The following is a 23484-nucleotide window of genomic DNA, read 5'->3' on the forward strand; positions in this document are numbered from 1 at the left end:
ACAAGCACCTTGTCCCCAAGTTTTATCACAGCCACCCCAGTGCCAGGAGCCCCTCGGCTGTGCCAGCCCAAGTGTGCACATGGCCACCCCCCAAAGGCAGGTCTGGGAGGTGACTCAGTGTAAAAAGAACGGGTGGTGCTGAGGGCAGTGAGGTGCTGGGGAACAGGGACTGCAGAGGGACTTGGGTGCCCACCAGGGGTGGCCGGGCATGGGACAGGAGAGCAGTCACCCACATTCAACCTTCCCTGTGCTGCCGGCTCCTGGGGGAGCACCCAGGGGAGCAGGGCCACCCCTGCACCCCAGCCCAGCGCCGAGCCCTCCCTGCACCACCGGCCCTGGTTTCAATCATCCCTCGATTACACGCTGTTTGCTTTTGTTGACAGCACATTTACTTGCACTTGTCAAGCACGCTGTAAATAGTGACAGAAACAGCCCTGCCCTTCCTGAGCACAGGAACAGCCAGGAAGGGGCCGGACGGTCCCTCCCGGCCACGCACCCACCGGCGGCTCATTCCCAGCACCGGAGCCAGCGCTGCCAGGAAGGGCCGGGCGCAGGATCGGTCCATGCCTGCTCGCACCATCAGCAGCCATGGGAGAGACACTGGCCACCAGGCTTTGGAAAGTGCTGAGGATCCACCAGCTCCCGCGGGAGACAAGGGGAGCACCCATCCTGGACTGCCACGGCCCAGAGTCCGCACCACCGAGTGTCCGGAATTAGTTAGTTTAAGGATAATCTACATCTTTCAGCTACAGCCAGGCAGCATCTCGGAGGTAATCTCAGGTCACGGAGGCAGAAGGAAGAGTAATCAGCCGTTCTGAGTGTGGAAGACACAAAGAAACAAGCAGTGAGAATCAGAGCTGGTGGCAGGTTGGTTATAAGCAGGGTGCTGTGCCACTAATCTCCCTGGCAGCCCAAGCAGCTGGAGCAGCTCCAGCTCGGGGAGCCCTCTCCTTGCCCCTGCTCTGCTGTTTGCCATCTCTTCAATCATGCTAATGCAATTCCTCGTGGGGCTGAGCCAGGAACAGGACCAGTGCAGAGATGCAGGGTTATAGAAAGCCCCGTGCTCTGTACAGATGGGCATGATTGGGTCCAAGGAGGCAGCCTCACTAACTCAGTTAAGTCATAATTATAATCACATTGCCGCTGCTGTGGTTCCTCAGCAGCCCAGCCCAGCCCCAGGCTCCACACTTCCCTGCCTGGGGACATCTGTCACTAAGCTGGGTCACCCTGCAGATGGGTTTAACAGCTCCTTGCTCAGCACAGCCAAGAGGCAGGGAGCTGCCTCCAGTGAGACCTGGACCCCAGGATGAGAAGGGGAAGGCTCTGCAGGGGGAGAAAAGCCCCACAGAACAAGTCCTGTGACCTGCAGCAGCTGGCAGGATGGGTGCAGCATGCTGTGAGTTCAGCCAAGTCTTACAGTGGCAGCAGAGAAGCCACTGGAGCCCATGTCTCCACCATGGACCACACCAACAGCCACGGTTATCCCCGGAGCTCCTCCTGAACTGACTCTGGCAGGAAAAGCCCGTTGGGAGCATGGGATACATCACAGCTGTAACCCTCATGGCTTTCTCTTCCTACGTCTCCAGAAGTGGATGCCACATGCTCCGTACGCTTGTGTCTCCCAGAAATCAACAGCTTTGCTCTTAACCCACCTGCTCTGAAAGCAGGAGGCAGAGTGGGCTCCACACACCCTGCATCCTCCAGGCTTGACACCATCCTCCAGGAGACATTCCCAGAGGCAGTGACAGCTCTGCAAAGCCATGACCCTGTGCCACAAGGACCTTCCCTTACTGGTGCCCTAGCCAGGCACAGCTCAGGGGCCTTTTAAAACAAGAGGTACCATCCCAAGCCCCAAATCCTTCTGATTTCCCTCAGCCCCAAGAAGCTGGCACCATACAACTTTTCCTCCATCAGTTCAGCCAGTCCAGCCCCTCCTCTCCAGATGTACCCACCCTGCTGGGGATGCTCTGCCTCAGTACAACTGTCTGTTCAGGAAGGGAAGAAGCTCTTCCCTATGAGGGTGCTGAGGCGCTGGCACAGGGTGCCCAGAGAAGCTGTGGCTGCCCCATCCCTGGCAGTGTTCAAGGCCAGGTTGGACACAGGGGCTTGGAGCAAGCTGCTCTAGTGGAAGGTGTCCCTGCCCATGGCAGGAGTTGGGACTGGAGGAGCTTTAAGGTTCCTTCCAGCACAAACCAGGCTGGAATTCTGTTGTTGATGGACAGCACTAACAGCAGTGTTAAGGTGTTGAAGGAGAGATGTTCCCAGCTCTCTCACTGCTGAGGAGCTCTCTCTGCCCAGACAATGTCCCTTTCTCCAGCACTCAGCTGGCATATGGCACATCTCTGCCTGGCACTGAGGCTGCACCAGCCCTTTGCTCCCACCGCATGGCAGAGCCCCAGACCCATGAGCTGCCTCTGGCCAAGCTGGAGTTTTGAGGGCTTTGCAAATGAGATTCCTGCTTGGAGCAGGCATCAGCCATGCTGAGGCTGATACTTCCAGCTTAATTTGCCTCTTCACAGGACACAGACACTGTTCTGTTTCCCTAAATAGCCCTGGCATCGAATGACTTGTAAGCAACAAGCAATGCTAATGGATCACTTCTCCCTTGCAAAACACGACTGACTTTCCCAGCTCCTGCACACTGGCATCCCTGGAGCCTGTGCTCTGGCAAACCAGCTGTGGAGCAGCCTGGTCACAGCAGCTCCAACTGCAGCTCACCCGTGCTGGGCTCCTGCCCACAGCCTGTCCCCAGCACAGGCACCCATCCTGCCCTGGCCCCAGCACCCCACTGAGTACCTCGCCTGTTCCTCAGGCACTGCAGCCTCTCACAGGGCTGCTCTTTCTTCCCCCCACTATTTCAGGATCAGGTTTGCTTTCAAACTGCGTCCTGAGCAGTTTACACCCTGCTGGGATGGGAAATGGGGATATGAAAATTATGCACATGGTTAAGCCTCTCTTGCTCCTTTTCTCCCTCCCGGCCCCAGTGGGATTTCCATCAGCTTTGGCAAACCAAGACAAAACCCCCTTGTCACAACCTTCTCCACTGCACCCAGGGATCACCCTCTTGGCTACTGAGGTACTGAAAAGCCTTAGGTTTGTGTTGAGTATTTGTTCACCCATGCAGCAGCCTGGCTCCCTCCAGAACATGAGGAGCAGATGCTCTGAGAGCTTTGCTCTGAGCCACAGGGCCTGTACATCTACCAGAAAGCCAAAGTCCCAGCCGCTGCCATGAAGTCTGGAGCAGGAAGGGCAAACAGCATCCAAAAACCCAAAGTCCTCGAGGATGTCTTATGACAGAGAGCTGCCAAGATCCCCCCTTTTGGGATCTACTGGAGATGCTCGGATGTATGTCCCTGCACAGCATCAGCCCAGAGCAACCCCAGCCCGTGGCTGGATCACACCCAGCTCAGCGCAGAGCCAAGCCAAGCCCCCAGCAGCATTCCCATCGCAAGCATCCCCCAAGGAGCTGCCGGGAACCCCCTGCCTGGGCACTGTGTGGTGTCAGCCAGACACACGGCAGGAAAACAAGAGACATGTTGTCACCTCCCTGAGCTAGCTGCCGGGGTATTTGCATTGCTGAGGTACAGCTGGTAACTGTTTTCTCAGGCTCTATGTTGTTGCTATTTTAGTACATCTGAAACGTGCAGGAAAAGGAATCCAGAGGCACTGTCTCCTGCGGAGAGGTTTGCACTGACCCAGTTTGGGAGCTGCGGAGCAAAAGCCACATCATTGCCTCTGGTGGCACCGCTCCCTCTCCCTGCCGTTGAGCCAGCCAGGACCATGCACCAAGGCTGTATCCATGCAGCAACATGGGGCAGGAGCTGCTCCACCACCACGCAGCAGCCAAGGGGAGGCATCCGGGTGGTTTTACCCCCAAGCTCCCCATCTGCTTCACTGGAAGCTCTTTAAACACTCAGCACAGTGGGTTTCTCTTTTCCACCCACCGAGGGTCCAAACCCAGTCCCCAGGGGATGGGATGACTCCAGCAGATTGCTGCTGTCTCAGACAACTCTGTGGTGGCAGCACCAGCCCCAAAGCCAGGCAGATGGAGAGGTGTTAACTACAGTGCTTCAAACCCCCTCCACACACACATCTCTTGCCAGTGCTGCTGAGACAGAGCCCTGGGGCCAGGCTGAAGCTCTTCAGTATGGGAAAAGTGCTGCTGCTGCCTTGCTGGTATGAAAAGCAGCACTCATCAAATGACCTTTCTGTGCTCTGAGGCCATCTGTGGGGTCTGGATCAAACGCTTGAACCCATCTGAGTGTGCAAAGGGCCAAATCTCTGCACCACGACTCCCATGCCCTTGGCTTTTAATCAGGACTCAGAGACCCTGGCCTGAGCCTCTCCCTCTGCATTCAGCTGTGCCCTAGAGCCAAGCTCTCAGGGAAGGCCACAAACTGGGTTGCATGGTCTCAGCTGTCCAAATACAGATGCTGGGAGGTCTCAGAAGCCGCCTGCTCACTGGAGTCTGCCTCTACTCAGGTCAGTAGATGCAAATGCAGTAACTGCTTCCCAACCAGGGCAGGAAGCTGCAGACATAGCAGTGCCTGACCACAGTCTCCCTTCTCTCCTAGCAGAAAACCAGCCTCCAGAGCAGCTCTCCTGGTAGGAGCATCCCTGGAGCAAAGCCCCTACCACGAACAGAGCCCTGTGATGCTCCAAGCAGTGTTCTCAAGCTCCCGCATGGATCTCTTACCTTGCTCTCCGTAGGAGCTGATGCTGGATGTTGCTGCTTGGTGATGTTCTCAGCCAGACACCAGCAGATCCTCTTCTTCTGCTCCTGGGAGTAAGCCTCCAAACTTAATAAGCACTCCGACTTCTGACGTAAAGGAAACACAGGCAGAGAGAAGGTCATTAGCTGTATGTCTCAGACCCTGGCTTCGTTTGCAAACTACTCGCTTCCAACACACTGTAGCAGATGAATACAACAGGAGAGCTCACACCAGTGCCCTGTGCTCCGGGAACAAGAAAGGAAAAGAGATGGGAAATCAACTTCAGTGTCATCTCCTCTGGAGAGGGGGTGAGAGGCTGCTGCGGTGCAGAGCAGAGCGGGGAGGCACGGGCAGAGCACCAGCAGCTCTGCAGCCTGTGCCATCGCGGTGGAAGCACGTCTATTAAAGCTAATTTAGAGGGTGGAAATTGCTCTGTGCCGAATGCAAACATTAGCGAGGCGCCGCAGCGAGAGCTGATGGACACGAGAGCCTCTGAGCTGGGTGCGGCTGGGGGAGGCAGAACTCAGGGGAATCCCAGAATCCCAGCCTGGTTTGGGTTGGAGGGGACCTTAAAGCTCCTCCAGCTCCAGCCCCTGCCACGGGCAGGGACACCTTCCACTAGAGCAGCTTGCTCCAAGCCCCTGTGTCCAACCTGGCCTTGAACACTGCCAGGGATGGGGCAGCCACAGCTTCTCTGGGCACCCTGTGCCAGCGCCTCAGCACCCTCACAGGGAAGAGCTTCTGCCTAAGAGCTCATCTCAGTCTCCCCTCTGGCAGGTTAAAGCCATTCCCCTTGGCCTGTCCCTACAGGCCCTTGGCCAAAGCCCCTCTCCAGGTTTCTTGCTGGGACATCAACCACCTTTAAGCCAAATCCCACCCATTTAAGAAACTTTCTAAGCAATTTCTCTTGGCAAATGTCTCCAAGCTGGTAAAGAGCTCATCTCAAATTAGGCATTAGTAACATTTGCTGCCCACTGGGATTTTTCAGGTTTCACTCTAAAGAGGGTCCAGAAATGCCCCTGGTTTGATCTTCCCTTCTGAGACCAGATATGAAAAGAAAAAATAAAGGAAAAAAAAGGCAGGATTTTAGGACAGATTTGGCAGAGAAAAAAAGAGTCTCGTACTACAGGGCAGGAAAAACACTTTTCATTTCCCCCTAGGATTTCCTTCCAGAAGGGCAGCTCTACAGTAGCCTGTTTTTCCCAGAAAGGCCAAAGAGAACTAAGGAACTCACAGCTTTGTGACTGACTCCGGAGACACAACACAACCGAAGGGGAAATGCTCTTTAGTCACACCATTTAAACCACTGTTTTCATTGGATGCTAATTCATTCACTTTTAATCCAAAATCCCTGCTAAAGCAGGAAATAAACCAACCTCCTACGTCACCTCTGGCAACAGAGATCTCCAGCTCAGCCCTTTGCCCCTCCAAGGAGACTTCCAGGAAAGAGATTTAACCTTTCCGATGTCTGATACCACCACATCTGCTCCTACAGCAGGAACAGGCTTAAACACAGAAAATGCATGCTCAGGCTTGCAGAGCGCTATCAAAAGGAACAGGGGGTTGTGATTCAGGGACACAAGGTGGTGGGGCTCCCCCTTGCCCTGCAGATCTCGAGTTGCAGTGATGCTTTGAGCATCCCCCAGAGCCTCGCCGCGCTCTTTCTCTTTACTGATGTCTCAGTCTCTCCCAGTCCCAAACCAGTAGATCACCACTGTGATACCCCTCATCCTAGAGGTACCTAATGATTCCTGTCTTTAGAGGAGAGGATGGGTACCCATCTAATGGGCTGGAGATCCAGGCTGGCATTTCCCCACCCTGTACTTGGGACCCGAAATGAATGACAGCAAGGACTCAGCAGAGCCTGAAAGACATCAGTTCAGCTACAAGGAGTCCAGTGCCCACACTGATGCTGTAACCACTGCACACTCCATCCCTACTGAGCTTCTGCAATTCCCTCAGCATGAAACTTAAAGCAATTCCAAGGACATCTCACATCCCTCTTCCTGTGATGGATGCACACTCACCTACCCCTGCTCTGCAGCCCCTCACTGATTCAATTACAGTCCCCATCTCTTCGATTGAATTTAGCATAAAGCGATGCTCAGTCCGCACTGGCTGCTGAGAGCAAAGTGCCCCTCTCCCTCCTGTTCAGCCTCAGTGAGCTGGAGAGGCTTCCCAGCCCCAGCTGCCTGGGAATATTAAAGCCAGGAGAGGAGATTTTCCTCTGGTCCGCAGAGATGCTGCGAGGGCTGGAGCAGCTCTGCTCTGGAGCCAAGCTGAGAGAGCTGGGCTGGGTCAGCCTGGAGAAGAGAAGGCTCCTGAAGGGGAGACCTGAGAGCAGCTCCAGTGCCTGAAGGGGCTGCAGGAAAGCTGGAGAGGGGCTTGGGACAAGGGCCTGTAGGGACAGGCCCAGGGGAATGGCTTTAACCTGCCAGAGGGGAGACTGAGATGAGCTCTTAGGCAGAAGCTCTTCCCTGTGAGGGTGCTGAGGCGCTGGCACAGGGTGCCCAGAGAAGCTGTGGCTGCCCCATCCCTGGCAGTGTTCAAGGCCAGGTTGGACACAGGAGCTTGGAGCAAGCTGCTCTAGTGGAAGGTGTCCCTGCCTGTGGCAGGGCTTGGAGCTGGAGGAGCTTTAAGGTCCCTTCCAACACAAACCATTCTATATGATTCTATGGCTCCCAAGGGAAGAGCTCTGTTTCTCCCTCTTCCATCAACCTGCTTCCCCCAGTAATATTCACCCGTGCTGGCGAAAGAGGCAGCCCAACCCACATGAGGTGAGAACCCCCAGCTGCCTCTAAAGCACAGGCTCCTACAGAGTCCTTTGGGATGCAGCCAGAGAGATGGCAGACACGTGAAGGGCTGGTGGGGACAGGGGACAAAGCTCTACAGATGGCACGTGTCCCTGGAGGCCAGCCCCTGGCCGTGGACCCAGCTGCCCAGCTCAGGGCTCCTGTGCACAGGGGAGGCTGGAGCAGGGACTTGGGCTGACAGGGCTCTGGGAACTGGCCTCCCCACTATTGTTTTCATTCAGGGAGGCTGCTGCTGTGCCTGCCAATATTTACACAGAGAAAACAGGGTTTAATCTCCCCGTGCTGGGAAAGGAGGATGCAGATGGTGTGAAGGGGGTGTTTGCGACCAGATAAAGCCAGCAAGTGAAGTGGCTGCCAGTTGCTTTCTGCCTGCCTTCACCCAGCCTTTAGGACAAACATGTTATTGCAGGTGGTGTGTGCCCAAACACAGGGGAGCTCAGGGAGCCCACGGCAGCACCAGATCCCACGCCAGTCCTGCCCCTGGGAGAGCAGGAGGAAAACACGGGTGTGTATCACAGAGGACCCAGATGAGCCAACACAAGCCCCAAATGGGCCCTGCTACAGCCAGGAAAAGGTTCCTTCTGCTCCATGGGAAAAGCTCACTCCTGTGGATGCTTCCCCAGCTGAGACTCGGCCCCACTGCGCCCAGGGAAAGGAGAGGCAAGGGGTCTGGCCAAGCAGAGCTCCTGGCTACCCGAGCAGCCACCAGCCATAGAGGGACTGTTGGCTCTGTAGCCCATAGAGCAGCTGAGGAGCAACCAGAGAACAGCAGCACATCACAGAAGGGACGCCCAGACCCTACACACTAAGACCCCACGCTGCAGACGTGCCCCTTTGACAGGACCCAGCACAAGAGCATCAGGTACACAGGTGGCTGTACCTGACACACCAAGATAACACAATAGCAACGAGGCAGACTCAGCCTGACACCTCTCAGTGACCAGCCTGGCCAGGGGCTGTTCTCATCCCACCACCACCTCCCTCACTGTGCCAGCAGACACGCTCCCAGCGGTGCTCAGGTCCTTGGGTGTGTGCTCCAACCCCACAGAGCAGGAGGATGCACTTCTCCTTTCCCCAGGCTCCTCTCCTCTGCAGGGTTTATGGTTCAGGGTCAGGGCTCCCAGCCCAGCTCCTCTCTGCCCAGCCCCTGGCCTCGAGCACTCAGAGCATTGGTCCTCAGCCAAACCCCACAGAGATCCCAGAGGGGAAGTACCTCGGAAACGGGCTCCAGACTACAATAGCTTTAAATCTCAGAGCAAACCTTCCACCAGCAAAACTGCAGCCCTGGGAATATCCTGTGCACAAAACACGGGCAGCAGATGCCTGGTATTTCATAACCCAGCGCCAAGCCTGAGGAGAAAGCTCAGTTTGCTCCTGTGCTGAGCTGTGCAGGGGCGTGAAGGGGACCACGTCTCTTCCCTCTTCCTCAGTCCAGGGTTTTGGACTGCTGGACACACCGGTGGTGCCCAGAGAACAAACACTGGCAATAAAAACAGGGGGCCTATTGAAAGCTGGGATGACTGAAAGGTGTCAGGGTCCCCTTGGTGCTTCAGCAGATGATGTGCACGGAGGGGCTGCTTGCAGGGCGCAGCAATCTCTCCAGAGATGTGTGGCTCATTGCTGTGTGTCTTGTTTTCAAGACAGGGAGGCTCTACAGATGAAGGCAAAGGATAGATGTGGCCATCCTTCCTTGTGACACCAAGGGCTAGCTCTTAGGAAATGGGTTTTGATTGTCCTGCAGACACACATGGGTGCCTTGAGAGGCACTAAGATGGCAAAGTGGACCTGCTACTTCACGGTGCAGAGCCAACCAGTGTCTCCAGCTCACCACACACTGGTCAGATCCTGCTGCACTCAGATGCTGCTGCTAAGGAGAGAGTAAATGGAGCGATGCCATGGGATGTCATGGCACAGTTTGGAGGATGCTCAGCCTCCAGGAGGAAAAGCCAGCCTGAAGAATCTTGTCCACCCACTTTGGAGCAGCCAGCAAGGACACAGGGCATGGACCTCACAGACCAGCACTTTGTCCTTAAGTGGATCATCAGATAACAGCCTCCACAGGAAACTCCAGCCTTGAGACTATGCAGGCATGGAGCTCCCAGTGCAAACACCACTGGCAAACAGAGAGCAGGTCCACGGCCCTCCCATTCTGCAAACTCAGGCAAGAGGGCTCAGGGCTGAGCAGCCCCAGTGACAATAACACCAAGCTTCCCCAATGCAAACACAGCCCCAAAGCCATTTGGTGCCATCTCGGCACCAAAGACAGCAAGCTCCAGCCCATGCAGCCAGCCCCAGAGAGCAGCAGTTCCACCCTAAAATCACCCACAGGTGCCTGGATCTTTTAAACATCTCTCCAATAGTGAAACTGCATCACATCAGCTCTGGGAAATGTGACCAGAGTTAAGGCTGGGGAAAAAAATTAGGAACTTCTGCTCCAAAAAACCCATTTTATGCTCATCTCAAAACTCAGATTTGGGTTGAAGTGTTTAAAGATTCCCAAACCAGGGAAGCAGAGTGCCCCTGGTTAGCTGTTTCTCCAGCTGGGATATGAACGTTTCCTGCTCTCCCAGCACTTCCAGCCCTGCCTGCAGTGCCCGCTCCACCCCAGCCAGAGGTTGTCACCTCACTGCAGTACAAGCCCATCTGACAAATAACAGCCCCCAAATCTGACAAGCATCTCTTTTCCTACTATGAATTAAAGGAAATTGAGATGCAATTTCAACAGAGCTCATAGTTCGCTCCACAGACAAGCACCCATCTCTTTTACCTTCTTCCATCCCACGCACAGCACCCAATACCATCCAACACTCGACTTTCTCCCATCAGGAATGTAAATCCCAGCTATAATCCCACCCTGGCATCTGGGTGACTCTCACAGCACCAAATTCAGGGTTTTCTGTTCCAACGAGGCTGAGGGACTGCTAAATCACTGCTCTGTTTTGTCAAGGGGCTGTGGTTAAACCCCTCCTGCAGGGAGGTGCGGGAGGGCTCACAGTGCCCTTTGGCCAGTGCTGCTCTGGGGTCAGTGCTGGGCACAGCTCCATGTCTCATTCACAGCCTCGATGGTTCCTGAGCTCATGGCTCTAACCTGACCTTGCTGTCATTGCTTTTTGTGGGTATTTTCTTGCATTTAACCACTAAAAGTACAGAGAGCATCTGAAAAGGACCAAGTCACCTCGCAGGCTGCTCAGGCCTCACCAAGACGACAACTAACTGGGATGGGGTGGAAACCACAAGAGCAGAGCCCAACCCAGGGCACCAGATCCTCCTTAATGCTGGGAAACGGGAAAAGGGGAACAACTTCCTCTGCTTTGGGCCTTGCCAAAACCATCACATTTTGGTCAAAAGCAAATGCAACACAAAATGCAGGTCTTTGGGCTACCACTTTGGGGTTAGAGAACAGAGGAATTGGAAAGTTGACTGAATCCCAAAGTCATCATTACTGATGCCATCCTCTCAATGCAGGAGCTCATGGCTGCTGATCATCCTCCCCCCACAAGCCTTTTTCAGTCCCTTCTGACCCTCACAGACCTGTGTGTACATCGTGTTCTCCCTGTGATCACATGAAAACACATCATCAGCTTACATCCAACTTAATCAACCTGTGTTAACCATGCCAATGCTGACTGCCTGCAGGTAAGAGCTAGGCTTCCCAAGCCCTCCCTGGCAGAGCAATCCTCACGGAAGATGATGCTAGGGCTACAGACCAGAGTTGAAGGTTCCTTCCGACACAAACCAGCCTGTGATTCCAAGATTTCCCCAACACTCGTCTAGAGGATCTCCCATGCAGAGTTAGGATGTGCATCTCCAAGGCAAAACAAGATCAACCAGGGATTCACAGCATCACTGGGCTCGGCTATGTAAGCGTGCTCATCACAGCAGGCCAAGAAGTTGCTACTGGAAAGATTTTCTGTTCCAAGAGGAATTCTGTGTCTGCAGATGAAAACTTCCAGAGGAAAAGATCCATTTGCTTGTGCTTTTCAGATGAAAAACTGTTTGATTTTAATTCAGAATGAATACATTGGGTTTGAATCAAAACCTTCCAACAATGCAATAAAACACTGATCTGCAGTTTCCTATCAGTGGGACATTTCCGGAGCAGGGAAGGGTGTGAAGGCAGCCCTGGATCACATTCACATCTCTGCACTGGCTCCCTGTGGGGCTACTGATTCCCACCACAGCTGATGCTTTCTCTGACAGGTTTTACACATGTCATGACAGGAGGTGTCCATGTCCTGCAGGGAGTGGAATTTGGGCAGGAGGGAAATGGAGCCCAACAAACACACTCCAAAGGGGAAATGGAGCCCAAAAAACACACTCCAAAGGGGAAATGGAGCCCAACAAACACCCTCCAAATTCTATAGGATGCAGACACATGGGTCCACACTGAACCAGCCCAGAGCTTCCACAGGCAGAATCTGTTCAACTGACTTTGAGCTGTTTCATTTAGATTTAACACACTAAAATGAAACACACTCTGGACCAGGTTTACATGCACTGAGAGTACTTCACGTACCAACTGGCAGGTAGAAAAATGAGACAAGCTTCCAGGTATACACAGCATTCCTCAGATCAAAAGGTACCACTTCCCCTCCCAAACCCTGGCTTGCTTATGCGCTGGGACTATCGCAGCTACCCCATGACCACACAAGGAGCAAAAGCCCCAAGAGCAGACAGCTCAAGGGAGAACCTTCCTCTCTTTCTGCATTCCTTCCAACACCAGCCTATATTTAGCCCTTCCAGGAGGCCACGTGTCCCACTAGCATCGGGGCCACCCGCACTCAGGACCTCCAAGCACTGCAACTCCCACCCTGGGGAGCTGTAAAACAACCCCCCCTCTGCTGTAACCCACACTGGGCTGCAAAGATCACTGTAAATAACAGGATGCACAGGACCTAAGCTCCGTGGAGTGATTTACTGACATGTGATTAGGCAGGATGAGCAGCAGTGGCTGGTTTATGGCACTCCAGTTTCCCCTGAAAGCTGGGATTTTCATGTTTAAAATCAATGAAGCATCTCACAGACATTGAAACGTACTTCTCTTTTGGGTCATGCCAGATCTGAATGCAAAAACACAGCCTTATGGGTTAGAACTTTATCACAAACCTTCCAGATGAGAAGGAGCAGGAGGGAACAGCTCGAGGCCTCAGCAAAGAGCTCTTCCTGCAGCAAACACAAAATCAGCCCAGCCCCATGGGCTCCCTTTTGACTCTCAGCAGCACTAAACACATTACAGCTCATTGCAGATGATTTGTGGGCTAGAAACAGCAGCATGAGAGCGTCCAGCAACCTCCAGGCCCTGTCACGGCAGCGCAATGGATGTGTCTGCCCAGATCACAGTGACAGAAGAGCTCAGTGATGAGCACCAACCCCCCCAGACCCATCACATCCACCCTGGAGAGGCCCAGCCGGCAGAGCTGAGCCAGGGAAAAGCTCCTGGCAGAGTAAAGTGCTGCTGGCAAGCCCAGGGATGGAGCAGTGGCTGCAAAGAGCCTCTGTAAAGAGCAGATGAGGAGGGAGAGAGACTCTCAGGGTGACATGGGACCAAAAAAGCTGTGTCCACACAAGCACTATCCCCTCCTGCATTCTTACACAAAGCTTTCCAGTTGCCGCAAGCAGTGGCAGGAGTGGCAGTGGGACAGCCACATCTACCAGCAGCGAGTGATGCTTCACCGGACCCAAATCACAGCTTTCATTTGACAGCAGCCCATGCCTTGAACCCACCCCACTGCAAAAATAACCTGAATGCCACAAACTGACGCTCCCACCAGCCCCTGCAACCCCCCTGTGTGCAGCCAGCCTGCAGGAATGCCTTTGAGGGAGACCATGTTCTCCATCCCACCAAGACTTAAAACCTCCTGGTGACACCCCATGCAAACAGCCCTGTAACTAAAGCTTTGCTCCTGACAACTGAATACAAAGAAGAGATGACCTGAAGGCGATTCTCTTCTTAGCTTCCCTGCAGGAAAAGGATGCTCAGATGCTCTCAGGCTGGCTCCCACAGCAGCATCCCATCAGTTAAGAAGTCTCCATTTGCCTGAGGACAATTCATTGAGCCACACAACCTACACACGGCACAAGTGTGAGGTTTCTGCTCTCATACCTCACCAGCCCTGTCCTTGCAGCACTGCAGGTCACTGGTCCCAGAAGAGCAGCCATGGGGAAGTCAGGAGGGCACCGTCCTGCCCTGGGTCACTGCTGACTCACAGGCACGTCCCTCCTGCACCTCAGCTTCCCCTTTGAGCCAGAATTACTCATTGCTGGAGAGTCTGATGAGACCCACAGCTAGAACTGCTCCACTGGCCCCTGAAGCGTGAACACTGGCCTTTCTATCTGTGCTATGTACACACAGAAGCCACCTTCCCCCTTCCTTGCAGCAAAGACCCAGCCAAACCACAACACTGGAGAATCACCTCCTCACACCAGCCTGATCTCAGTGCAGACCAGCAGCCTCAGAGCACCCCTGTGGGGTCTGGGAGGGAATGGGTGGCACAGGGGATGCCCTGCACAGCAAGGTGCTGTCTTTGAGCCAGAGGATGCCCCAGTGTCACCTGAAAGCCCTGGGCTAGTGCAGGGTGTGAGCAGCCACTCCAGGGTATGGGCATGCAGCAAACCTGCTGGTAACTGCAGGTCAGGAAACTCCTGCCTCACTTGCAACCTGCTCCAAAATACCTCCAGGAGGAACTGGAGAATCCCATGACAGTGGCCAGTTCAGATCTACTGTCCTCTGGAAGAGCATGCATGTAGGAAAGCAAATGTTTCACATTTTATATACAACACTCCAACTGCAACACATGTCACTGATAGAGAATCACAGGATCCCAGCCTGGTTTGTGCTGGAAGGAACCTTAAAGCTCATCCAGCTCCAACCCCTGCCATGGGCAAGGACCCCTTCCACTAGAGCAGCTTGCTCCAAGCCCCTGTGTCCAACCTGCCCTTGAACACTGCCAGGGATGGGGCAGCCACAGCTTCTCTGGGCACCCTGTGCCAGCGCCTCAGCACCCTCACAGGGAAGAGCTTCTGCCTAAGAGCTCGTCTCAGTCTCCCTATTTTCATCTTAAAGCCATTCTCTGATCTCAAGGACCAGAGCAATTAGAGCCATTTAAGCCCCTCAAGAGCTTATGCACTTAAGTCTTAAAGACAAGTTTTCACCTCTCAGGATCTCATGAAACATCTTTCAGGCACTTCTACTTAAGGGGCTCCAAGCACTGAATTACATGTCAGGTCTGAATGGATCTTTCCAAATGCATGAGAAAGTGCCAGGTGCCTCATATCCCACTGTTGGGATGTCGCTGAGGTACACCCATCACAGCCCTTCTGAGTCACAGCACAGGATTAGGGTATGGAGACATCAATATGCCTGGTGTTCCACAGGGGCAGGCACTGAGCAAACCCCTGAGGAGGCAGCTCCTGCCCAACCACCCCAGGCAGAAACAGAGGAGACAAGGAAGGAACAGGAGGAAAACATAAAAGATGGTTACACAGCAAGTCATGGCCTGGCCCACGTCCCAGCCACTCAAGGTGAACAACTTCATTCTGGACATTTTCACCCAGCTTTCACAATAGCTTGTTCTTGCACAGTGCTGCTGAGCAAAGTCTGCCCTTCCTCCTCTGTGCCCTGGGGATCTTCCCCACACCCGCGTTTCCATCTCTGGAAATACAAAGCCTTGAAAGCAGGAACACAGTAAAGTTACTTGAAAGGGACAAAAAGCCCCAGCATCCACCGATCAGATGGGTCCAGTCACTATGAGCCAATTTTGCAGTCTCCTTGGCTGCTTCACAGCACAAATGTAACTGTGCCAATGTCTGAGCGATCCCAAACCTTAGAGCATTTAGCCATGTACCAGCCACACATGACTTTAGAGCTATCATTACATGTCCTTTAGACTGAGCTTCCTTATTTATTTGAGGGCTCCACACCCGGGTGCTTGAAGACAAGAAAAGCAAGATGCCTAAAGACAAAACAGTGTGCAAGGAAATGTGCCCCCAGGTAAAGAATCCCAGAGTAAGACAAAGTGAGATGCTGTGCACAGGGGCGGGGGAAAAGCAAACCTGCCTCAGTGCTGCCCAGCCTCCCCCAGCACAGATTCCTCTTAGCAGCTTCTCACTAAGACATTGTGGCTGCAGCCATTTCCAGACCTCTGGCATATCAAGAAGGAAGTAAAAACCAGCCTGCCCAGTGCTCCTGCCCCAGCAGAAAGGGTCGGAGTTGTTGGTCCGTGTTCAGCTCCCAGCAGAAAGTTCAATTGGACAACAGCAGCACTCACCTCTGCAAGGTAAAGGATGCAGAATTTCCGGTCTTCTGAACCTATAAAGAAGGAAAAACCAGGATCAGAATTCAGCTACAAGCACATTTCTGCAAGCAGAGCCAAGGGCAGAGGAGCTGGCGAGGAGACAGCCTTTAATGAATATTTATTGTTGTCACCCCACAGTACCAGGCTGTGATGTGGAGTGATGTATGCTGCATCTGCAGGGCCATGCGCCGGGCAGGCTGCATCGCATGGTGTTTGCATGGACTCACTGTGCTGTCATGGATTCTCCTTTGGGATTGTCCTTTGGGTTAAAGGTTTGTCTCATTCAGAGGCCACATCCAGGCTCTTCTGCCCTCCTGCCATGGTACATGCAGCCTGATTCCTCACCAGGGCTGTGGAGGCCCCACAGTGCACATGGAGCTATCCTGGGCACCACCAGGTCTCATCCCCCTGTGGATGCTTTGCTCCCAGGAACACCGACCAGAGCAGCTCCTGTTCCTACATCCTTGCTCATTCCCAGCTTCCAGCCCTAAGCCCTTGGTAAGGCTGGTGCAGCTCTGCCCAGTGATGTCTGGCCCAGCCTCCGCCAGTGCCAGTGGCTGGGGTCAGCACCTCTCCAAGGAGAGGGAGCCAAATTCCAGGGCAATGGGAAGTGGTTGATGTGGGACAGAGCCCATCCTGCTCCATCGGGCTGAAGGCAAACTCCCCAAGCTCCCACCAGTGTGGAGCTCAGAAGACCTGACCAAGAGACTTGCACTTCCACAGCCTTGGGAAAGGAGATGGTGTTGGAGGCAATGCAGTGACCATCGCTGCAATCATGTCACTGGACCAGGGAGAAGCCCAGGACGGCTCCTCATCTTGCTGCCAGCTATCCCAGGGGATGTATCATGCCCCAGCTGCTCCACCAGGCTGGTTTCTGCAGGCCTGGCCTTCCCTGTACCCAGCAAGAAGGCATTCCTGAAGATTTGCCCCAGGTTTTGATCCCCGTTGGCGAGATGTGAGTGTCCCCAGCACCAAGAGAAGCCAGCTCCTGGCATACATCAGCCACACAGGAGGACATGAGACTGCCACAGGACAAGGTCACCCCAGCTCTGAATCAGGACATCCCATCTCCTGGAGCCTGCTCTCTCCTTCTCACCACCGTGCCCTGCACCAGCTTTGCTCTTGGTAGCTGGGCTGCAGCTTTCATCACCCTTCTAATGACATGATCTGTACCATGAGGTCAGAGCCGCAGCCTGGGCACGCTGCACATCCCATTCAGAGCACTGCCAGCACAAGCTCTGCTTCATTTCAACAGCCTGGGCTGCACTAATGACAACGGGCTCTGTGCAGGGCTGGAAACACCCTGCTCCCCAGAGGAAAGCAATTCTGCTGCTGCAGGCAGCAGCCCAAGTGTCAAGATAAGAGCTGTGACCCACTGAGGGACTCACTGATGCCTCTTGAGTCACCCCATGGACAACGCGAAGCCCATGAAGAAGTGCAATGGCCTGGAGCCGTTTGCTGGGTGTCTCTTCCCACTGGGATCACAGACCTGCCTCTGCCAGCTCCACTTCCAAAGCACACTGCAGGATATGGGCTGGACACCACCACGGGGACAGCAGGACACTGCCAGAGGGGCTGCTGGAGCCAGCACCACCCAGAGAGCTGCTGTGGACCACTTGGATGAGGAGCCCCTGTGTGTTTGAGCCCCTCTCCACTTCACCCCGGGCACTGTGAGGATCAGGGAAGCAGCCTGGCCCCACAGCTGCCAGCCCAGGGCCCAGCACTGCCCCTCATTCCTCTTCTGGAAGTGAAGCTTTGATGCTGAAGGGGGCTGGCTGGGAGCCATGTCTCACCCCTGCACCACAGGAAAACCCTTCACTGCTCTCCAACAGCAATGTCCAAGCTCTCCCAGCACCCACTTCCATAAATCCCAGCAGCACCATCAGGAAGCATTTTCCTTGCAAAGCCAAAGCCTCTGATGGGAGTTCCTCAGCTACTGCTTCTTCCCTAAAGGGAGGGTTTGGAGGCAGGACCTGAGCCTGCTGCTGGCACATCACGAATCCACCATCCGCTTCTGCAGCTCCTGCTTCCCAAGTGGTCATCAACACAAAACCCACCCATCTTCTCCACCAGGGTCCCTGCTCCTCCCTGCAACCTGACCAAAGCTTGCCAGGCTGCCCTGCAAAGCAAACTGCAGAACAACATCTCCCTTTCCAGCGTGAGCCACTTCCCCTCAGGAGCTTTAAGCAGGCTGATGTGAGGAGCAAGTCACTTTCTAGAGACAAGCACCCTCAGAAAGGTGATGCTGGAGTGTAACAGCCTGGGAATGACCCTGTTTCCCTTGGGCCTCTCTATTCCTTCTGCAGTAACAAGTGACCCCAACAAAGCCCGAAACCATCAGAATTCAGCTCCTTTTCAAATTCCTCTCCATTGAGCTTTCAATCAAGCATTGGCAACCTCCACAGCCAGCAGCTCCTATCCCCTGTCCCTCCAGCACTCACTGCTAGGTGTGGCCAAGCAGCCCAGTGCCTATAGGACACAGAAAGCAGGGAGCCAGCCTAGGCTAAGGAACTGCTTGAATCCCATTTTCTGCCAGGGATTGCCTTTAGAGGGACAATAAATGGGAGGTAAGAGACTGGCCCCAGGCCAGCAGCTGGGCTCGAGCCAGCGCCCATCCCCAACGAGGGCAGAGCTGGGAAGGGCAGATCCGAGCAGATCCCAGCACAAACCAGGATTTCTTCCATGAAGGTTTCCCCAGTGTCTGGAGGGTGAGGCTGGAGCACTGGAGGCTGCTGTGCCCTGTGCTCCGCTCATCTCCTGCACCCCAGATCGCAGAGGCCACCAAAGACGAGGCGAGAGGCACAACCTTGTCCCGGGGTTGTGGCAGCTCAGGCTCACGTGGGGCTGCATTCCCTATGGAATCCACACCTTTCTGACAGCTGAACAGCGCTCAGGCTCAGGCAGATTCAGTGGAAAGCTGAAGGAAACAAGGAGGAGAAGAAACCAAACTCCAGGATATTTCAGCGCCTTCCTGCTGTGCTGTGGCAGGGACTGGCTTGTGTTAACTGGAGCCGTCCCTGCCCCAGGGCTGGGCTGCTGCGAATGCTCCACACGGACAAGAGGAGGTGGGAGTTTTGTGGGGACACGTCCCCATCTGCAGCTCAGCCTCGTCCCATGTTAACGTGTGGGGCAGGACTCACCCAGCACAGCGGCAGCCTCCAGCACCACCCCACACCTCCTGGGCAACCCCAGGAAAACACCCACTGGCTGCAGGGTTTGGGTGGTCTGTGCCAGGAACTGGGCCAAAAACATGGGAAAAGAGGGAAGATGGTCCTGGATCCTTTCCACAGCTCCTGGTGTGGCTCAGGGGACCGTGGCAATGTCCATGGCAAAGGCAGGACCCCTCCTGACCACCCCATGTCTGCTCCACAAAGAGGGGTCTCAGGGAGGGTACTGCAGGGCCCTAGGTACATCAGGAGAGAGGAAGGTTCTTCTGCACACCCAAACCTGGCTACCAAGAGGGGACAAGCTTGTCACCCCCCGTGGCACATGTCCCTGGGGAGGTGTGGCAGGGTTCAAGCCCTGGGTGCTATCATGGAATCATGGAATGGTTTGAGCTGGAAGGGACCTTAAAGCTCCTCCAGCTCCAACCCCTGCCACAGGCAGGGACACCTTCCACTAGAGCAGCTTGCTCCAAGCCCCTGTGTCCAACCTGGCCTTGAACACTGCCAGGGATGGGGCAGCCACAGCTTCTCTGGGCACCCTGTGCCAGCGCCTCAGCACCCTCACAGGGAAGAGCTTCTGCCTAAGAGCTCATCTCAGTCTCCCCTCTGGCAGGTTAAAGCCATTCTCTTGGCCTGTCCCTACAGGCCCTTGGCCAAAGCCCCTCTCCAGGTTGCTTTCTTTCCAGCATCACTGGGCAGCAAGGAGAAGCTTTGGCAGGACAGAAGACTCACAAATCATTCTTTGCCTCTATCTTGGAGCTGTTTGCTGTGAGATACAGCGGGGTGGGATGTCAAGGACAGCAAAGCAGCCCATGAAAAGTGTTTGTTTGCAGGATCCCAGCTCAGTCCTGAGGTTCCTCATTCCAGCTGCAGAACAGGAGAGCTCTTCCCTATCCCAAAGCCAAGTGCACCCACCCGGGATGGGGGCAGGATCCCAGCAATGTGGTGACCTTCACGTGGAAATTCCCACAGTATCTGGTGAGGAAGCCAGCCCTGTCACACTGGAAACATTGGCTGGTGTGGTGCTCATCAGCCCTGCTCGGCTTCTAAAGCAGGAAGACTCGCATTGTACAGCAGATCACACTGATCTGCTTTCGCACAGTGCAGCGAGCGGCAGCAACAGGAAACATCACAATGGTCTGTAGTGCACCGGAGATGTCCCGATTGTTGTACTCAGCAATACGCCTGTTCCTATTCATGTGCCATTCAGTCCTTTAGGAGACCAGCAGAAAAGCCCTGCCAAAAGGGATGGACACCTTGCTTGTTCCACCCGCCTTTGAAGCGGCCCTGCCTAAAGCAGGAGGATGAGCTGCCTCAAAACCAACTGTGCCGGATTCCTGGTGCACGGGGGGTGGTTCAGTGCTGGAGAGACAAGCACCCCCTTCACAGAGGCTTGTTAAAGCTCTTCCAGATGTGATCCAGCCCAGTTATTATGGCAACAAGGAAGTAAGTGGCAGAAAAGCACTCACGAAATCCAACTGCTCTGCCTGAGGTTAGGAGGCACATTCCTGTGCCGAGCTGTGAACAGATCTGGGTGCACAGAGCCAGGACCAGAATCACCAGGGAAGCTGATTCAAGGAGGTGAAGAAGAGCAGAGTTGTTCCATGCAGCGCATACATGCTCCAGGAGCAGACACTGACCAACAGCTGAGCACTCCAACGACAAACAGTTTTGTTTGGCTGTTTCATAGAAATAAGCAGCACCAAGAACAAACCCCAGGGAAGCTTCAGGGGCTTCTCTAAATGGCTCGTGCCGTGGTGCCCCGTCACTCTCACCGTTTCTGCCCCCACCAAAGAGGTCCGTGAATGAATCTGGGAGCAGAAATTATGGAAATGGGAAATAACAACTGAGAGGCAGCCTGTGGTGCCCTGCTCAGCACTGCAGACCACCAGCACTGAGGCTCACAACAACATGGAAAATACAGCCTATCCACAGAGTCATGGCAAGAGGCAAAATCCAGCCAGAAAATGATCCCTTTGGAGAAGCAGCCTGGATCTAGATGAACCCCTTTTGGTGAGGGCCATGGGACTGCGTAAAGACATCAGCCCCACACTGACACAGTCAGGGGACTGCACACAAACCAAACCCGTACCCAAAAGTGACTGCACCAAAGAAGGAACAAGGTGGGACTGAACTTGGGGCCAAGTGGTCCCACAGTAGCAAACAGAATGTGGTAAAGCAATTCATTTGTTCTCCTTTTGACCCTGAGCACCCGAAGGCCATCTTTTGTACAGCCTCATTGCAACTTGAGATAACTGATTTCAGATCAGCCCCTGCCGTAGAAGCCCTCTCTGAGCCCTCAGCTTGATGGGAAAGCATAGCCAACAGAAGAAGGGCATGGTCCACAGCCTGCCACTGAGGCCAGGGTTTGCTCTAGGTTTGCTCTTTCCTCCTGCATGGGGGAGGATGCTGGTGCAGGGGGAAACTGTGGGCGGTTGAAGGGAGAAGTAGCAGAGTAAAGGTCAGCAGGGCTCAGTCAGGCTCCCCGAGAGACAACCTCTGAACTCCCTTGAGGGTAACCTCAGACTTCCCCTTCTCTGCCTCGGCAAGCCCCAGCTGCAGGCAGGGTAACACCAGCAAGGGAGCAGCCCAGCACAGCCAGAGCCCGGGGAATGCCAGCCCCAAACCCCCAAGAAATGCACCACAAAGCCCTGGAAAGCAAGAGGTGGCACCCACGTGCCCCCAAGGTGTCCCAGGAGATGGAGCTCCTGGGGACTGTGTTAATGCAGGGACAGGGAGGGTGGTGATGGCCCTGCACCCCACTGCAGGATGATGTTAGAGTGGAGTAACAGGGTGCTATTCTGTGGCTGGCTAGAAACATTTATAGCTAGTGGCATGAAAATGCACCAAACTGCTGCCTGCAGACACTCACCCTCCTGGAGCTTGACACTCTCCAGGTAGAGAGGGTTCCTCAGCACGTTGCAGCGCCCAGGCTCGTCCTCCTTGGTGAAGAGCAGCAGGTCAGAGTAGACAAAGAGAGTCACCTGGAAGCACAAAAGCAGAAGCTATGAGACATTCACCTCTTGGCACTGAGACAAGGGAATGTCCTGGGCAGGTTCTCTGCCCTGGGGAGACTCACCAGCCATGGCAGGCAACCCAGGCACCCTGTCCTAAGCGCTGATCCCTGCTACAGCCCTTGGGGTGCTCCCAGACCAGGCTCCCCACACTCAGCAGCCACCCACTGAACCTTGTGGAGCCCCGTGACAAGAGGGACAGACCTGCCCGGCAGTTTAACTCCACACAAACACACCCTCTGCTCGCTCATGTCACTTCCCATTTGCATGAGTTATAAATCAGAGGAGCAGGAGGAGGGAATAAGCTGCCGACTAATCCCAGCACGTTGCAGAAGTTGCAACCTAAAAGCAAACGTGCTCTCCCAGGACACTTCTCACTTCCCAGGGCTCCCTCTGGGAAAATAACAGTTTGGCTTTTAAAACAGCAGTTACAGGAAACAAACTTGACACGTTTAAACCACACTGATGGGTCGAAAGCAAACACTGAACCCCCAGCTCCATGCCTGAGCAGTGTCCTAGAGCCTGGGAGCTACTCCAGAGCAGTGGTAAATGCTCACAGCTCAGAAGGGAGGTTTTGCTCTGCTTCTGGCTCTTGCCTGAGGTCCCTGCTTCAATCAGCACAGATCAGTGGGATCTTTAAGAATCATAAAGTGGTTTGGCCTGGAATGGACTTAAAGTTCACCCAGCTCCAACCCCTGCCACTAAAGCAGCTTGCTCCAAGCCCCTGTGTCCAGCCTGGCCTTGAACACTGCCAGGGATGGGGCAGGAATGGAGCTTCTATACTGGAGATCCCTGACCCAGGAGCCTACTGGAGGCGAGTAGCTCAGTGCAATCACTGTGCCAGGAGCCAAGGCTGGAGCCTGTTTCATTCTCCAGCAGCAACTGGGGACACGCAGCGAAATGCAGAAGATGCCAGGAAGCAGCTGCAATGCACCAGTGGACATTCTGGATACCAGAGCTTCTGCATGCTTCCAAGCCACATGCTGCTCTCTGCCCAGGATGCAGCATGGGAGCACATGGCTGCTTCTAACCGCTCCTTGGGATGCTCCCAAAAACCTCCTCCAGCAAAGGGAAAACTGCTTTGCAACACTGAACAAAACAATGAAGGTTTTGTGGCCTTTTAGCAACCCTTTTGCAAAAGCAGAAAACAATCAAGCATCCCAGGGCCAGGTTGGACAGAGCTTGGAGCAAGCTGCTCTAGTGGAAGGTGTCCCTGCCCACGGCAGGGGGAGGAACTGGATGAGCTTTAAGGTCCATTCCAATACAAACCAAGCTGGGATTCTATGATCCAGGGGCTCACTGGGAGCTATAGCACCACCGCCACTAAGTTACCTTCGAAAGGTGACTGCTCTGTCCTAGTACAGTTTGTCTCCATGCCCAGCAGCTGATGGACACGTGTCAGCAGGAGGACAAGCTGGGTATCAGTTCATCACACGATGGTAAGCTCATGCCAGGGCAGCAGCATGTGGCTGTGAAACCAAAAATCA

At 54.4% G+C, this 23484-nt stretch overlaps 1 protein-coding gene across 6 annotated transcripts in view; it reads right to left on the minus strand.

Annotated features, from left to right (window-relative positions):
- RGS3 (regulator of G protein signaling 3) overlaps positions 1 to 23484 on the minus strand; it is a 74813-nt gene that overhangs the window by 17771 nt on the left and 33558 nt on the right. For all 6 annotated transcript variants that reach the window (XM_057419267.1, XM_057419266.1, XM_057419264.1 and 3 more), the window contains 3 exons: positions 21856 to 21967; positions 15793 to 15833; positions 4697 to 4819 (listed from right to left, as the gene is read on the minus strand). In XM_057419267.1, the coding sequence (XP_057275250.1) occupies positions 4697 to 4819; positions 15793 to 15833; positions 21856 to 21967 (276 nt within the window). The remainder of the gene's footprint in view (positions 1 to 4696; positions 4820 to 15792; positions 15834 to 21855; positions 21968 to 23484) is intronic.

This window comes from Pezoporus wallicus, unplaced genomic scaffold (assembly GCF_028554395.1).
Source record: "Pezoporus wallicus isolate ANWC-B61680 ecotype Strahan unplaced genomic scaffold, APGP_CSIRO_Pwel_v1 contig_10790, whole genome shotgun sequence".
In the NCBI taxonomy this organism is placed as follows: domain Eukaryota; kingdom Metazoa; phylum Chordata; class Aves; order Psittaciformes; family Psittacidae; genus Pezoporus; species Pezoporus wallicus.